Below are 18,046 nucleotides of genomic sequence, written 5' to 3' on the forward strand. Positions count from 1 at the left end.
ACATGGCATCTGAATAAGCAAAACACATGACAACCCGTGTAAACATTCCTCCGTTCATGAGCCCGTATTCCCGGTGACGTTTAAGTGTTGAGGCCCTCCCTGTGTGTCTCTGGGGGTCGGAGTGAGGGACCGTTCATGAGCCCGTATTCCCGGTGACGTTTAAGTGTTGAGGCCCCTGTGTGTGTCTGGGGGTCGGAGAGAGGGACCCATTCATGTCGAGAGAGGGGCAAACGATGACGGACATCCAGACGGGGGCACCTACCTCGGCGTACTGCTCACAGTACAAGTGATTGTGGGGGTTGCTCATCATCAGCTCCTCCAGGCAAAACGCCGCTTTTCCATAGCTGTGGAAATCACAGGGGGAAAAAACGGTGAGTGGGGATTGATACAGCTGTGGACGTGTCCCGTTGCAACTTTAACGGACTAAAACTTTTGGCAGGTTCTGTTTAAGACTGAAGCGGCGTTGCTTGCGCGCGTGTGTGTCTCTCTCTCTCTCTCTCTCTCTCTCCCTCCCCGTAAATCCACAGGTTTCAATTTGTTTAGAAAACTACGTATTTCATGGTCCGGTTTACCGTGACAGACAGACAGAGAGACAGAGGGAGAGAGGGAGTGAGAAAGGGAGTGAGAAAGAGACAGAGAAAAAGAGAGATAAACCAATAGAGAGAGAAAGGCATATACAGTATATTAGGGAGATCTGTGAAGATCCACCACGTTAACATGTTAAGTATATTTACAGGCCCCCCCTTCTACAAGGCTGCTGGGTTCAGACAGTTGGCAGGGCGGCCCCTCTGGTGTGGTCATGTGTCTCCGCTGCTGGGGAGGCACCAGGGGAGAGAGGATCAATCTTGTCTGTGTGTGTTTTTCAGTCCTTTTTAATGTGCAGTTAAATACCTTCCTGAGGTCAGGGCTACAGTGAGAGCTGGCACCACCGTGTCCAGATTCAGATGAGCTCAGTTCTTCTCTGCAGAACGCTGAGCCGTTGACCTCAAGACTAATCTGATGTCATTCCATTCCTAATAGACTGTCGCCCCCGCCCTTCGGAAGAACACTCCCAACACAATATATCCAAATTAAGACTGTCAAAGTTAACGCGGTATTAACGCGTTATCGCCCGATTCTATTAACGCCACAATTTTTTTTTCTAAAAAAATAAAAATCTTATTTTTTTTGTATTAGACTTCACTCAGGTGTATTATTGATACTCTCATTGATACTATGTTTGTTTCTGACTCAAAGTGTGTGCGTGTGCGTGTGTGTGTGTGTGTGTGAGAGAGAGAGAGGGGGGGTGAGAGAGATGAGGAAGGGGCAAGAGAGAAAGAGAGCTGGGAGAGTTCTCAGCCGTTGTGTGGGTTAATGTAACAAGTTCCAAACGTTTTCTTTCCCCTATTATTTCATGCACTTTATTCATCGTTTTAAATTGTTATTTTCTTTTAAGTTATTTTGTGCATCACTCTGTTTTGAATTTGATGCAAATTTGCAATGCATGAGGGTCATCCTTTTGTGTTAAATGGCTGCATAAAGCAAGCATGTGTTGACTCTCATGTTGATAAAGAGTATTAAAACATGAAAAATATCAGTTTATGGTAAAAAAAATTTTTTTTATTAATCACGAGTTAACTATGGACAATCATGCGATTAATCGAGTAAAATATTTTAATCGATTGACAGCACTAATCCAAATATATCGCAATACAAAAAAATATATGTATTGACATTTTGCATAAGAGAGATGTCTCTCTCTCTCTCTCTTTGGATAAGACTAAGAGCGCTATATAAATGCTCAGGAAGTTAAAACAGTTGCCACTAGGGGTGCTACAGACACCTGTGGGGGGGGGTTACATCTATTCTACAACAGCAGAGAAAGTTGAAACGCCAGCGTTCCTCAAGCCTGATGCAGACGCACACACAAAGACGGGGTAACTTATAGGTTGGGCCTATTGGTGAATATAATTGTGATGTCGGAGATGAGTTCATCATTTCCCAAAAAATACCTCGACTGGCATGAAAAAACTAAACATGACTCCTTGACAAAAAATTAAAAAGAAGTCATAATTGATCAAGACCTGAACAACTGACTAATTAACAACACACACACACACTTAGGGGTAGGAATGCAGTGATATATTGGTAATATCATCAGTATCAGATGATATGGGTTTGAAAAAGAAATAAAAATAACAACACAGTTGGTATTGGTCAGATTTAATTTCTAGCTGTGACCAGGAGCTCTATAGCCACAGAAGTGTCCCCACCCTCTAGCGGCCAGTGTTCAGCCTAGGAAGCTGAACTGTGGTATGGAGGTCAAGTGTGTGTGTGTGTGTGTGTGTGTGTGTGTGTGTGTGTGTGTGTGTGTCAGTCCAGAGCAAATCTTGCAAACCACAGGGTCGATTTGGATTGAGCATCATACATAGGGTTAGGGTTAGGGCATCATACATAGGGTTAGGGTTAGGGCATCATACATAGGCTGACAGCCGAGATGCCCATGAGGAATCTTTAGCAAGTCCAAGTCAAGTCTTTTGGTCACAAGTCCAAGTCAAGTATTTTGGTCACAAGTCCAAGTCAAGTATTTTGGTCACAAGTCCAAGTCAAGTATTTTGGTCACAAGTCCAAGTCAAGTATTTTGGTCACAAGTCCAAGTCAAGTATTTGTCACAAGTCCAAGTCAAGTCTTTTGGTCACAAGTCCCAAGTCAAGTCTTTTGGTCACAAGTCCCAAGTCAAGTCTTTTGGTCACAAGTCCCAAGTCAAGTATTTTGGTCACAAGTCCCAAGTCAAGTCTTTTGGTCACAAGTCCCAAGTCAAGTATTTTGGTCACAAGTCCCAAGTCAAGTCTTTTGGTCACAAGTCCAAGTCAAGTCTTTGTCACAAGTCCAAGTCAAGTCTTTTGGTCACAAGTCCCAAGTCAAGTCTTTTGGTCACAAGTCCAAGTCAAGTCTTTTGGTCACAAGTCCCAAGTCAAGTATTTTGGTCACAAGTCCCAAGTCAAGTATTTTGGTCACAAGTCCCAAGTCAAGTCTTTTGGTCACAAGTCCAAGTCAAGTCTTTTGGTCACAAGTCCAAGTCAAGTCTTTTGGTCACAAGTCCAAGTCAAGTCTTTTGGTCACAAGTCCAAGTCAAGTCTTTGTCACAAGTCCAAGTCAAGTCTTTTGGTCACAAGTCCAAGTCAAGTCTTTTGGTCACAAGTCCAAGTCAAGTCTTTGTCACAAGTCCAAGTCAAGTCTTTTGGTCACAAGTCCAAGTCAAGTCTTTGTCACAAGTCCAAGTCAAGTCTTTGTCACAAGTCCAAGTCAAGTATTTGTCACAAGTCCCAAGTCAAGTCTTTGTCACAAGTCCAAGTCAAGTCTTTGTCACAAGTCCAAGTCAAGTCTTTTGGTCACAAGTCCAAGTCAAGTCTTTTGGTCACAAGTCCAAGTCAAGTCTTGGTCACAAGTCCAAGTCAAGTCTTTGTCACAAGTCCAAGTCAAGTCTTTTGGTCACAAGTCCAAGTCAAGTCTTTTGGTCACAAGTCCAAGTCAAGTCTTTTGGTCACAAGTCCAAGTCAAGTCTTTTGGTCACAAGTCCAAGTCAAGTCTTTGTCACAAGTCCAAGTCAAGTCTTTTGGTCACAAGTCCAAGTCAAGTCTTTTGGTCACAAGTCCAAGTCAAGTCTTTGTCACAAGTCCAAGTCAAGTCTTTTGGTCACAAGTCCAAGTCAAGTCTTTTGGTCACAAGTCCAAGTCAAGTCTTTTGGTCACAAGTCCCAAGTAAAGTATTTTGGTCACAAGTCCAAGTCAAGTCTTTGTCACAAGTCCAAGTCAAGTCTTTTGGTCACAAGTCCAAGTCAAGTCTTTTGGTCACAAGTCCAAGTCAAGTCTTTGTCAAATGGCGGGGGTAGTTTTTTATTTGAGGGGCAAGTCCAAATTAAGACTCAAGTATTTTGGTCACGAGTCCAAGTCAAGTCTCTCATGGTTGTAATGAACATACTATCAGGCTACATCAATCTTTTTTTTCTGAATATAGAGGGTGGATAAAACATGGATATAGACTAACGTTACTCAGGGTAACAGGAAAATATTGTGACCATTATTAGGCACGCAATAATGACTAACATATTTCTCAATAACCGGTAACATTATTTACATTTACATTTACATTATGAGTTAACGTTGTGAGTTAGCGTTATGAGGTAGCGTTGTGAGTTAGCGTTATGAGTTAGCGTTATGAGTTAGCGTTATGAGTTAGCGTTATGAGTTAACGTTATGAGTTAGCGTTATGAGTTAGCGTTATGAGTTAACGTTATGAGTTAGCGTTATGAGTTAGCGTTATGAGTTAATGTTATGAGTTAACGTTATGAGTTAGCGTTATGAGTTAGCGTTATGAGTTAGCGTTATGAGTTAGCGTTATGAGGTAGCGTTATGAGTTAGCGTTATGAGGTAGCGTTATGAGTTAGCATTATGAGTTAGCGTTATGAGTTAGCGTTATGAGTTAGCGTTATGAGTTAGCGTTATGAGTTAACGTTATGAGGTAGCGTTATGAGTTAATGTTATGAGTTAGCGTTATGCGTTAACGTTATGAGGTAGCGTTATGAGTTAACGTTATGAGTTAATGTTATGAGTTAGCGTTATGCGTTAACGTTATGAGGTAGCGTTATGAGTTAACATTATGAGTTAATGTTATGAGTTAGCGTTATGAGTTAGCGTTATGAGTTAGCGTTATGAGGTAGCGTTATGAGTTAATGTTATGAGTTAACGTTATGAGTAAGGCTGTCAAATATATCGCGTTAATATCGCGTTAACTCCCGATTCTATTAATGCCACTAATTTTTTTAACTCAAGATTAACTAAATTTTTATTTTTTATTTTTTTTACTAGACTTCACTCAGGTGTATTATTGATGCTCTCATTGATACTATGTTTGTTTCTGAAGTGTGTGTGTGTGTGTGTGTGTGTGTGTGTGTGTGTGTGTGTGTGTGTGTGTGTGTGATATAGAGAGAGAGGGGGGTGAGAGAGATGAGGAAGGGGCAAAAGAGAAAAAGAGCTGGGAGAGTGTGTGTGAGGGAGAGAGGGGGGTGTGATTAATCAGCCCTTGTGTGGGTGAATGTAACAAGTTCCTAACGTTTTCTTTCCCCTATTATTTCATGCACACTTTATTCATTGTTTTAAATTATTATTTTCTTAAGTTATTTTGTGCATCACTCTGTTTTGAATTTGATGCAAAATTTGCAATGCATGAGGGTCATCCTTTTGTGTTAAATGGCTGCACAAAGCAAGCATTTGTTGACTCGCATGTTGATAAGAGTATTAAAACTTGGAACTTGAAAAAGATCCGTTTAAGGTAAAAAAAAAAAAAAAAAAACGATTAATTTGCGATTAATCGCGAGTTAACTATGGACAATCATGCGATTAATCGAGTTAAATATTTTAATCGTTTGACAGCACTAGTTATGAGTTAATGTTATGAGTTAGCGTTATGAGTTAACGTTATGAGTTCCGCGCTCATATGGGCTCCGATGAGTATCAGAGGTAGATCAACGCGTGAGATATAAGTTTGGTTGGGGTGTTGTCTGCTAAAGTAGGCCTGATGCAGGATTTGACCCTGTATCAGGGTCCGACGGCACTACAATTACATTTTCATATCATAACAACAGGCCGAGACTCACCGGTAGTGCCGCCGCTGACCCTTCAATAAGCTTTGTGGTCCGGGCATAAATGTGTCCATAAATCCATTTAGTTAGATCCAACACCGTCTGAAAGTATCTTGCGATTATTATACATTTGCGACGACGAACTATTAGCGTAATCCCGTCTCTCGAGTCGCCGTGTGGCCTGCGTCCATTATTGTTCATAGATATCGGTCCGCACACCCAAACACCAATGACTCCGCTGGTCGCGGCAGAAAAAATGTGTCCCCCTTTAAGATATCGATATCAGCCTCAAAAAAACAAACTTAATCAATCCATCCCAAATTAGGATTTCCTACTGATGAATACAAATTCTAATGTTACGGTTGTAAATTCCCCATTATTTGTATGCTATTCGTTATGCCGTATTATTAATATTATTATTTCCAGTCAGCCATCTTGTCGGCACATGTTGGTTCCACTGCCGTCTGCTTTGACGGTGAAAGAGTGCGTTCATGAGAAAGTAAGTTACAACAGCATGCATTGTGTTAGGTGACTATACAATATATTATGACTGTGACTTGGTTTGTTATTTCATGTTATGTTTGATCAATGAATTGTGCTAATGCTAATATACTGAATAGCATCCTTTCAGTTGTGAACTTGTGTGTATTCTGAATACCAGAATGTTATATGTACCTCTGTTCATTGCCATAGTATTCTGCTTATGTGTTGCAGAAACCACTCTGAGATATCACTCATTATCCTCCTTTGAAACAACATATCCTAATTAGTGCTGTCAGGCGATTAAAAAAAATGTATCTAATTAATTACAGGATTTGTAATTAATTACGCATTTTAATCGCATAACCATTTTATGCCTGATATTCTATAATCATATTTCAAATTGCATGTGTCCGGATGGCAGAATTCAGTACTGTATCTACAAAACCTTCTGTTTAATCATCTTCCATCTATTAATTTGCTTAGATTTTTCAGGTCTGGTCAATTTGAGCATGGTGTTATTCACAGTCAAAGATTAAAAAAAAAATTATTGATATTCTCATTTGGTTCATTACCAATTTACTCAAGCCTAGTAACCGACACAGTATTTCTGACACTGGGGATACATTCCCTGAGATCCATAGATGTCCCTAGAATCAGATACCAAGAACATGCAAATGGACCATATAAAGAAAAGTCTGTAAATGTGTATTCTACGTTCTTATGGAATGAATGAGATAAAAAAAAAAAAAAACGTTTGTAATTAATTTTGAGTTAATTTTCATAACGCGATTATTTGCTGTGTAATTAATTAATCTAATTAACGCGATAAACTGACAGCCCTAATCCTAATTAAAGTACAAAGGACTGCTCTCTGTCTCTGTGTCCACTCTCTGACCAGAGGTGCCGTTCTGGATCACGTGGCTCCAGCACAAACATTACAAACAACATTATATCTTCAATAGTTACTGTTCAGACTGCATGGAACCTGTGTGTACAGTACACTGAGGTGTTTTCTATACACCATGACATTTTACATTATAACACATTGTAAAATTATATAACATTATAACATAGAAAACAATATAATCAGTTTAATAGAATCCAATAAAGTGAATTGCAACCCCCTTTATATGCATCATATCAGATTTGTGTCAATACACAGCCCTAACACACGTGCAAGTACGTACACAGTCACACACAAGTTCAACTGAAGCTTTCCATCAACAAAATCCAGAACTAAAGATGAGGCGGTTTTACACCAAAACCTCTACCTCGCCCTCTCTCTTCTAGTGGTTACGAACCCCATCTCTGAGACCACATGAACCCCTGCTGGCCTGGGATCGAATCCCACCAGATCCTTCTCTCCTGTGTCTCCCCTATTATGTCTCCCTCTCAGCCTTCCTACTGTCTCAATAAAGAACCTTCTCCCCTGTGTCTCCCCTACTCTGTCTCCCTCTCAGCCTTCCTACTGTCTCAGTAAAGAACCTTCTCTCCTGTGTCTCCTCTACTCTGTCTCCCTCTCAGCCTTCCTACTGTCTCAGTAAAGAACCTTCTCTCCTGTGTCTCCTCTACTCTGTCTTCCTCTCAGCCTTCCTACTGTCTCAATAGAGAACCTTCTCCCCTGTGTCTCCTCTACTCTGTCTCCCTCTCAGCCTTCCTACTGTCTCAATAGAGAACCTTCTCCCCTGTGTCTCCTCTACTCTGTCTCCCTCTCAGCCTTCCTACTGTCTCAGTAAAGAACCTTCTCTCCTGTGTCTCCTCTACTCTGTCTTCCTCTCAGCCTTCCTACTGTCTCAATAGAGAACCTTCTCCCCTGTGTCTCCCCTACTCTGTCTCCCGCTCAGCCTTCCTACTGTCTCAGTAAAGAACCTTCTCTCCTGTGTCTCCTCTACTCTGTCTCCCTCTCAGCCTTCCTACTGTCTCAGTAAAGAACCTTCTCTCCTGTGTCTCCTCTACTCTGTCTCCCTCTCAGCCTTCCTACTGTCTCAAAGAACCTCCTCTCCTGTGTCTCCTCAACTCTGTCTCCCTCTCAGCCTTCCTACTGTCTCAATAAAGAACCTTCTCCCCTGTGTCTCCCCTACTCTGTCTCCCTCTCAGCCTTCCTACTGTCTCAGTAAAGAACCTTCTCTCCTGTGTCTCCTCTACTCTGTCTCCCTCTCAGCCTTCCTACTGTCTCAATAAAGAACCTTCTCTCATGTGTCTCTCCTACTCTGTCTCCCCCTCAGCCTTCCTGCTGTTTCAATAAAGAACCTTCTCTCCTGTGTCTCCTCTACTCTGTCTCCCGCTCAGCCTTCCTACTGTCTCAATAAAGAACCTTCTCTCCTGTGTCTCTCCTACTCTGTCTCCCGCTCAGCCTTCCTACTGTCTCAATAAAGAACCTTCTCTCCTGTGTCTCCTCTACTCTGTCTCCCTCTCAGCCTTCCTACTGTCTCAATAAAGAACCGTCTCTCCTGTGTCTCTCCTACTCTGTCTCCCTCTCAGCCTTCCTACTGTCTCAATAAAGAGCCTTCTCTCCTGTGTCTCTCCTACTCTGTCTCCCTCTCAGCCTTCCTACTGTCTCAATAAAGAACCTTCTCTCCTGTGTCTCCTACTCTGTGTCTCTCTCAGCCTTCCTACTGTCTCAATAAAGAACCTTCTCTCCTGTGTCTCCTCTACTCTGTCTCCCTCTCAGCCTTCCTACTGTCTCAATAAAGAACCTTCTCTCCTGTGTCTCCTCTACTCTGTCTCCCTCTCAGCCTTCCTACTGTCTCAATAAAGAACCTTCTCTCCTGTGTCTCTCCTACTCTGTCTCCCTCTCAGCCTTCCTACTCTCTCAATAAAGAACCGTCTCTCCTCTACTCTGTCTCCCTCTCAGCCTTCCTACTGTCTCAATAAAGAACCTTCTCTCATGTGTCTCCTCTACTCCGTCTCCCTCTCAGCCTTCCTACTGTCTCAATAAAGAACCTTCTCTCCTGTGTCTCCTCTACTCTGTCTCCCTCTCAGCCTTCCTACTGTCTCAATAAAGAACCTTCTCTCCTGTGTCTCCTCTACTCTGTCTCCCTCTGTCTTCCTACTGTCTCAATAAAGAACTCAAATTCTACTTTCTCTCCTCTCTCCGTGTACTGATTCTATTGCAGCAGTGTATCTGTAAAAGAGTAACCCAAAATGCGCTTGTGGTGGTGGGCTTCTAGACTACGGTAGATAGGGATGCTAATCTCTAGTCATTTCACTGCCAGTGAGGGAGAGAAGGAGAGGGGGCATGGGGGGTCTTGTGGGGGGGCTCTGACGCAAGCAGGATGTTTTTGCTTGAACAGCGGTCCAAGTGTTGCCTTGCCACGATATGAAAGAACTATCGGTCCATTTAGAATCTGCTGTAGCTAGTTCAAACAGATTGACAGCATGGGGGGGGGGGCAGGAACACAAAAAAAAAAAAGAGAGAGAGAGAGAGAGAGAGAGAGAGAGAGAGAGAGAGAGAGAGAGAGAGAGAGAGAGAGAGAGAGAGAGAGAGAGAGAGAGAGGAGGTTGGTTGGTTGGGTGGGGAGGGGGATCAGAGCGATGGGAAGGTTGGGGGCTGCTTACGATTACCACTTCCTCCCGATAAAGAGTTTCAGATGTGCTTGTACACTGGCCCCAGCCTGCAACACAGCCAGCCAGCCCCAGTCAGACAGCAGCCCGAGAGGCCTGCACCAGGACCAGGACCGGCCCCCTGCCTGCCCCCCCCCCCCCCCCCCCACCTCACAACCCTAATACCGCCACACTAGCTCATACCACGCTGAGCCTCCTCACTACCGCAGAGCTTTGTGGATGTTGTTGATGCCATCTCTACGGACGTTTTTATGCCCCATTGTCACTGCTCACAGTTGTTGTTTCTTTCTATGATTTTCCTTGTAATGTTCATTATCACTATTATTATTATTATTATTATTATTATTATTATTATTACTCCCTCATTGTATTTCCTTTCAAAATTGTTGCCCATGCCCACTTCCCCGCCTATTAGGTTTTTGTCCATTTTCTTTGGGCGTTCAGGCAAGGGGGTGACTTTGAGCCCGTTGAGACACGCGGTGTGATGTCGGGCTCTACAGATAAATCAGATCGACTTCACCAGCGTCCGTCGCCAGGAGCGTTGATGTCCGACTGCTGGATCACTTCGGTTTCCCTTTGGAGTTTAGGGAAAACACCACTTGTGGCTTCGCTTGTTACAGCACCGCATTCTGACCGTGTTCCAGGCTGCAATGGATTTCAGACTTGGGGCAAACTATGTACGAAAGAAATTATGAGTATTTACACAGCAATCCGGGATGACCGGTCCAATTTAGTTGAAATGGACTTGTACCGGAGAGGGAGGGCTCTGTGAGCTCACGTTGCAGCGTCTCGGCGGCTCCGTCTGAGCAGAGTCAACAACACGTGTTCCGAGCATCTCGGTGGCGCGGAGACAAAACAACCAGATATGTGTCTCGACGGCGCTGGCGTACGGATTGTTTTTAAAAAGTGTCGACTCGGGAGGCCATTAATTACCGTCTGCATGCGTTAGCGCCGATGGCCGTCGTAACCCTGGCGATGGACCACCAGAAAACGCGGAGTGATTAGTTCATGTGTAGCCCCCCGCAGCGCCGAGAGGGAGGACAGGTCACTCCTCCGCTGCTCTCTGCTCTCCGTCTGCCCCTCTTGTGTGTTCTCCGGCTGAGAGGGGAGGAAGAAAGTGCAACGGCCACCACCTTCTCCTGGGAATCTCACCGCCTCTCTCTCCCCCTCCCTCTCCCCCTCTGGAAAAGAGAGAGGCGATAATGCCATGCTATCCGGAAGAAGGAGGGGGGGGGGGAGAAAAGAAAGAAAAGAGATTGACACGCCTGTAGATAAGGGGGTGTGGGAATGACTGGTGTTATATTAGAAAGGTTGAGCTAATCTGGGAGATAATCCTCTCACCCCTGGATTTCCTCTGGCTACTACAGACATAAAGCCCTCCGGACAAAAGCCAGAAATATCCAATAAGTAGCCCTCTCACCACGCTACGTCACCGGCCCAGCACTGGGGCGACCGTGGAGACGCCGTGTGCGCGCACGCGCGCACGCACACACACACACACACACACACACACACACACACACACACACACACACACACACACACACACACACACACACACACACACACACACACACACACACACACACACACACACACACACACACACACACACACACACACACACACACACACACACACACACACACACACACACACACACACACACACACACACACACACACACACACACACACACACACACACACACACACACACACACACACACACACACACACACACACACACACACACACACACACACACACACACACACACACACACACACACACACACACACACACACACACACACACACACACACACACACACACACACACACACACACACACACACACACACACACACACACACACACACACACACACACACACACACACACACACACACACACACACACACACACACACACACACACACACACACACACACACACACACACACACAGCTTCGCTGACCCCTAAGCCCCCCCCCCCAGACAATTAAGGACGGATAAAAGGTGACACAAACAAAATAATTTTTCTTACAATGCTCTTGTCTGGCTGACAATTCCCCCTGGCAACAGAGATATCAGTAGGGGGGGGGGGCATGTGTATGAGAGGGGGGGGGGGGGCTTAAGGCTGAAATCCTATTAAACTCCTCTCCATGTGACACCGGCTGGGCTCCGTTCAGACCCCTGGCTGAGTTGGGCATCTCACTGCCCCTGTGGCTCCAGTGGCCCTCCTGAAGATCAAGCCGTCAGCCTGATGTGATGCATTTACAACTGACACATGCCCCCCCCCCCCTCCCCCCTCCCTCCCCCTCCCCCACTGACAACACGCTGCTGGCGATGCCACCTCAGTGGTCACAGACTAAAGCCAGAGGGCGGGGCTTGCAACATTTATGTGAATGTGATTACTCGTGCTTGTTGTGTGTCGTTTAACCCTTTCACTGCCACACGGCAGCCGATGCGGAGCTAATGATGCTAATGATGATGGAGCATCGCCGTCGGTTGTGTGATAGTAAAGGGGCTAACCTTCTGCCGTGTGGCAGTGAAAGGGTTAAAGTGTAAGTATGTAATTATTTGTGCTCGTTATGTTTTGTTCAACCTTTTAAGCCCAAGCCATATTTTCAGAAGATGTGCCTAAAAGTACATGAAGAATTGCTCCACAACTACAAGGTCCATTGTTATTGGTATCTATGGACATCTATGTATTCCCAGTGTCAGATATATTGTGTCTGTTCAAAAGGATAATATAAAGTATTAGTTTTCTTTCCATCTTTGACGGTGAATAGCACCATGCTATCAATGACCAAAAGCAAAAAGATGCCACTGAGCTCATTCAGCAACTTCTTGAGAACAAGTATAGTAAAAAGCTAAGAAAATGAACAACGGGCAGATCATTTACAGGGATTTGTGTGGATACAGTATTGAATTTTGCCATCCGGACACATGAATATAGAATATCAGGCCTATAAATGCCCTTATTATGGTCAATACCTCTTTTGAAAGGCACAAATCTCCTTTCGAATGCCAGTTTTAAACCTGGATGTAGTACCACCAGGTGCCCAGTAGGCCGTGAATGAAATATACTGCAAGTACAGTTACTTCCGGATAATGTCGACAGTTCCGCCATTTTTTACCGTATTGAGTCGCGTTTTTTCCCTAGACGTTCACAGAAAGGTAAAGAAACAATATACGTTGTATTTTATGGAAATAAGGTTGCAGTTTGTGCGACCTGTGTGATATAAACATGACATTCCAGTCAATACTTGTAAGAAAAAACATTTTTGCTTCCTTTGTCGGCGGCTGGTGCAAGCTGGGTAGTGTAGTTTTATGAAATTCAGACGTCTCCTCTTTCTCTGGACTACAACGATTTCCAGTGCTTCCTGTTTGTGTGTTGTTTAAAGTGTATATATGCAATTACTCATGCTCATTGTGTGTTGTTTAAAGTGTATATATGCAATTACTTATGCTCATTGTGTGTTGTTTAAAGTGTATATATGTAATTACTCATGCTCATTGTGTGTTGTTTAAAGTGTATATATGTAATTACTAATTACTCATGCTTGTTGTGTGTTGTTTAAAGTGTATATATGTAATTACTAGGGATGTCTGATATTATCGGCCGATATTGGCATTAAAATGTGATATCGGAAAATATCGGTATCGGTTTTCAAAAAAAGAAAAGAAAATATATATATTTTTTTTACATTTCTATAAGCTTATGATCATTGTGTGTAGTTTAAAGTGTATATATGTAATTACTCATGCTCATTGTGTGTTGTTTAAAGTGTATATATGTAATTACTCATGCTCATTGTGTGTTGTTTAAAGTGTATATATGTAATTACTCATGCTCATTGTGTGTTGTTTAAAGTGTATATATGTAATTACTCATGCTCATTGCGTGTTGTTTAAAGTGTATACCGGTATATGTAATTACTAATTACTCATGCTCATTGTGTGTTGTTTAAAGTGTATATATGCAATTACTCATGCTCATTGCGTGTTGTTTAAAGTGTATACCGGTATATGTAATTACTAATTACTCATGCTCATTGCGTGTTGTTTAAAGTGTATACCGGTATATGTAATTACTAATTACTCATGCTCATTGTGTGTCGTTTAAAGTGTATATATGTAATTACTTATGCTTATTGTGTGTTGTTTAAAGTGTATATATGTAATTACTCATGCTCATTGTGTGTTGTTTAAAGTGTATACCGGTATATGTAATTACTAATTACTCATGCTCATTGTGTGTCGTTTAAAGTGTATATATGTAATTACTTATGCTCATTGTGTGTTGTTTAAAGTGTGTATATGTAATTACTCATGCTCATTGTGTGTTGTTTAAAGTGTATATATGTAATTACTAATTACTCATGCTCATTGTGTGTTGTTTAAAGTGTATATATGTAATTACTCATGCTCATTGTGTGTTGTTTAAAGTGTATATATGTAATTACTCATGCTCATTGTGTGTTGTTTAAAGTGTATATATGTAATTACTCATGCTCATTGTGTGTTGTTTAAAGTGTATAGATGTAATTACTCATGCTCATTGTGTGTTGTTTAAAGTGTATATATGTAATTACTAGTGCTGTCAAACGATTAAAATATTTAACTCGATTAATCGCATGATTGTCCATAGTTAACTCGCGATTAATCGCAAATTAATCGCATTTTTATTTAAAATTTTTTTTACCTTAAACAGATCTTTTTCAAGTTCCAAGTTTTAATACTCGTATCAACATGCGAGTCAACAAATGCTTGCTTTGTGCAGCCATTTAACACAAAAGGATGACCCTCATGCATTGCAAATTTGCATCAAATTCAAAACAGAGTGATGCACAAAATAACTTAAAAGAAAATAATAATTTAAAACAATGAATAAAGTGTGCATGAAATAATAGGGGAAAGAAAACGTTAGGAACTTGTTACATTCACCCACACAAGGGCTGATTAATCACACCCCCCTCTCTCCCTCACACACACACTCTCCCAGCTCTTTTGCCCCTTCCTCATCTCTCTCACCCCCCTCTCTCTCTATATCACACACACACACACACACACACACACACACACACACACACACACACACACACACACACACACACACACACACACACACACACACACACACACACACACACACACACACACACACACACACACACGAAACAAACATAGTATCAATGAGAGCATCAATAATACACCTGAGTGAAGTCTAGTAAAAAAAAAAAAAAAAAAAATTTTTTTTTTTTTTTTTAGTTAATCGTGAGTTAAAAAAATTAGTGGCATTAATAGAATCGGGAGTTAACGCGATATTAACGCGATATATTTGACAGCCTTAGTAATTACTCATGCTCATTGTGTGTTGTTTAAAGTGTATATATGTAATTACTCATGCTCATTGTGTGTTGTTTAAAGTGTATATATGTAATTACTCATGCTCATTGTGTGTTGTTTAAAGTGTATAGATGTAATTACTCATGCTCATTGTGTGTTGTTTAAAGTGTATATATGTAATTACTCATGCTCATTGTGTGTTGTTTAAAGTGTATATATGTAATTACTCATGCTCATTGTGTGTCGTTTAAAGTGTATATATGTAATTACTCATGCTCATTGTGTGTTGTTTAAAGTGTATATATGTAATTACTCATGCTCATTGTGTGTTGTTTAAAGTGTATATATGTAATTACTCATGCTCATTGTGTGTTGTTTAAAGTGTATATATGTAATTACTCATGCTCATTGTGTGTTGTTTAAAGTGTATATATGTAATTACTCATGCTCATTGTGTGTTGTTTAAAGTGTATATATGTAATTACTCATGCTCATTGTGTGTTGTTTAAAGTGTATAGATGTAATTACTCATGCTCATTGTGTGTTGTTTAAAGTGTATATATGTAATTACTCATGCTCATTGTGTGTTGTTTAAAGTGTATAGATGTAATTACTCATGCTCATTGTGTGTTGTTTAAAGTGTATATATGTAATTACTCATGCTCATTGTGTGTTGTTTAAAGTGTATATATGTAATTACTCATGCTCATTGTGTGTTGTTTAAAGTGTATATATGTAATTACTCATGCTCATTGTGTGTTGTTTAAAGTGTATATATGTAATTACTCATGCTCATTGTGTGTTGTTTAAAGTGTATATATGTAATTACTCATGCTCATTGTGTGTTGTTTAAAGTGTATATATGTAATTACTCATGCTCATTGATGTAGAGTTCTGACAGCTCATGCCATGCCTCCTGGTCCCCAACAAACCTGCAGAGAGAAAAACACCACGTTTAGATTTCTAAACAACAATTTACCAATTGAATACACAGGATATGATGTTATTGTTCCTCGTGCCATAGACTAGGGTGAGTATATGATGTAATCATAGACTAGGGTGAGTATATGATGTAATCATAGACTAGGGTGAGTATATGATGTAATCATATACTAGGGTGAGTATATGATGTAATCATATACTAGGGTGAGTATATGATGTAATCATATACTAGGGTGAGTATATGATGTAATCATAGACTAGGGTGAGTATATGATGTAATCATAGACTAGGGTGAGTATATGATGTAATCATAGACTAGGGTGAGTATATGATGTAATCATAGACTAGGGTGAGTATATGATGTAATCATAGACTAGGGTGAGTATATGATGTAATCATAGACTAGGGTGAGTATATGATGTAATCATAGACTAGGGTGAGTATATGATGTAATCATAGACTAGGGTGAGTATATACGCAGGAACCCTTTTTCATCTTTAGATGTAAATAGGAATAATCTGGGCTGTGCAAACAATACTACAATTATCATGAACTTTACTTCTCAAAAAACTGAAATTACTTTTCACAATGTACAGATATTTAATTTTACTCTTTAATTCAAATGTACAGACATTTTAATTAAAAGGCAGGATAATACTTGCATGATAACCATTACTGTAGTACTGCCAGGAGAGTATAATACTTATGATACTCATTAGTACTGCCAGGAGAGTATAATACTTATGATAATCATTAGTACTGCCAGGAGAGTATAATACTTATGATAATCATTAGTACTGCCAGGAGAGTATAATACTTATGATACTCATTAGTACTGCCAGGACAGGATAATACTTATGATAATCATTAGTACTGCCAGGAGAGTATAATACTTATGATAATCATTAGTACTGCCAGGAGAATATAATACTTATGATACTCATTAGTACTGCCAGGAGAGTATAATACTTATGATAATCATTAGTACTGCCAGGACAGGATAATACTTATGATAATCATTAGTACTGCCAGGAGAATATAATACTTATGATACTCATTAGTACTGCCAGGAGAATATAATACTTATGATACTCATTAGTACTGCCAGGACAGGATAATACTTATGATACTCATTAGTACTGCCAGGACAGGATAATACTTATGATACTCATTAGTACTGCCAGGACAGGATAATACTTATGATACTCATTAGTACTGCCAGGACAGGATAATACTTATGATACTCATTAGTACTGCCAGGACAGGATAATACTTATGATACTCATTAGTACTGCCAGGAGAATATAATACTTATGATAATCATTAGTACTGCCAGGAGAATATAATACTTATGATACTCATTAGTACTGCCAGGACAGGATAATACTTATGATACTCATTAGTACTGCCAGGACAGGATAATACTTATGATACTCATTAGTACTGCCAGGACAGGATAATACTTATGATAATCATTAGTACTGCCAGGACAGGATAATACTTATGATAATCATTAGTACTGCCAGGAGAGTATAATACTTATGATAATCATTAGTACTGCCAGGAGAATATAATACTTATGATACTCATTAGTACTGCCAGGACAGGATAATACTTATGATAATCATTAGTACTGCCAGGAGAATATAATACTTATGATACTCATTAGTACTGCCAGGACAGGATAATACTTATGATAATCATTAGTACTGCCAGGAGAGTATAATACTTATGATACTCATTAGTACTGCCAGGAGAGTATAATACTTATGATAATCATTAGTACTGCCAGGAGAATATAATACTTATGATAATCATTAGTACTGCCAGGAGAATATAATACTTATGATACTCATTAGTACTGCCAGGAGAATATAATACTTATGATAATCATTAGTACTGCCAGGACAGGATAATACTTATGATACTCATTAGTACTGCCAGGAGAGTATAATACTTATGATACTCATTAGTACTGCCAGGAGAATATAATACTTATGATACTCATTAGTACTGCCAGGAGAGTATAATACTTATGATACTCATTAGTACTGCCAGGACAGGATAATACTTATGATACT

General features: G+C 40.8%; 1 protein-coding gene across 1 annotated transcript in view; it reads right to left on the reverse strand.

Annotated features, from left to right (window-relative positions):
- The window catches only part of emc2 (ER membrane protein complex subunit 2), a 75,723-nt gene that overhangs the window by 20,385 nt on the left and 37,292 nt on the right, over positions 1-18,046 (reverse strand). The window contains exons 7-8 of the mRNA XM_084336092.1: positions 15,896-15,955; positions 263-344 (exon numbers count right to left, since the gene is read on the reverse strand). Coding sequence (XP_084192218.1) covers positions 263-344; positions 15,896-15,955 — 142 coding nt within the window. The remainder of the gene's footprint in view (positions 1-262; positions 345-15,895; positions 15,956-18,046) is intronic.

Source organism: Notolepis coatsorum (genome assembly GCF_963971535.1).
Source record: "Notolepis coatsorum genome assembly, chromosome: 19".
Lineage (NCBI taxonomy): Eukaryota > Metazoa > Chordata > Actinopteri > Aulopiformes > Paralepididae > Notolepis > Notolepis coatsorum.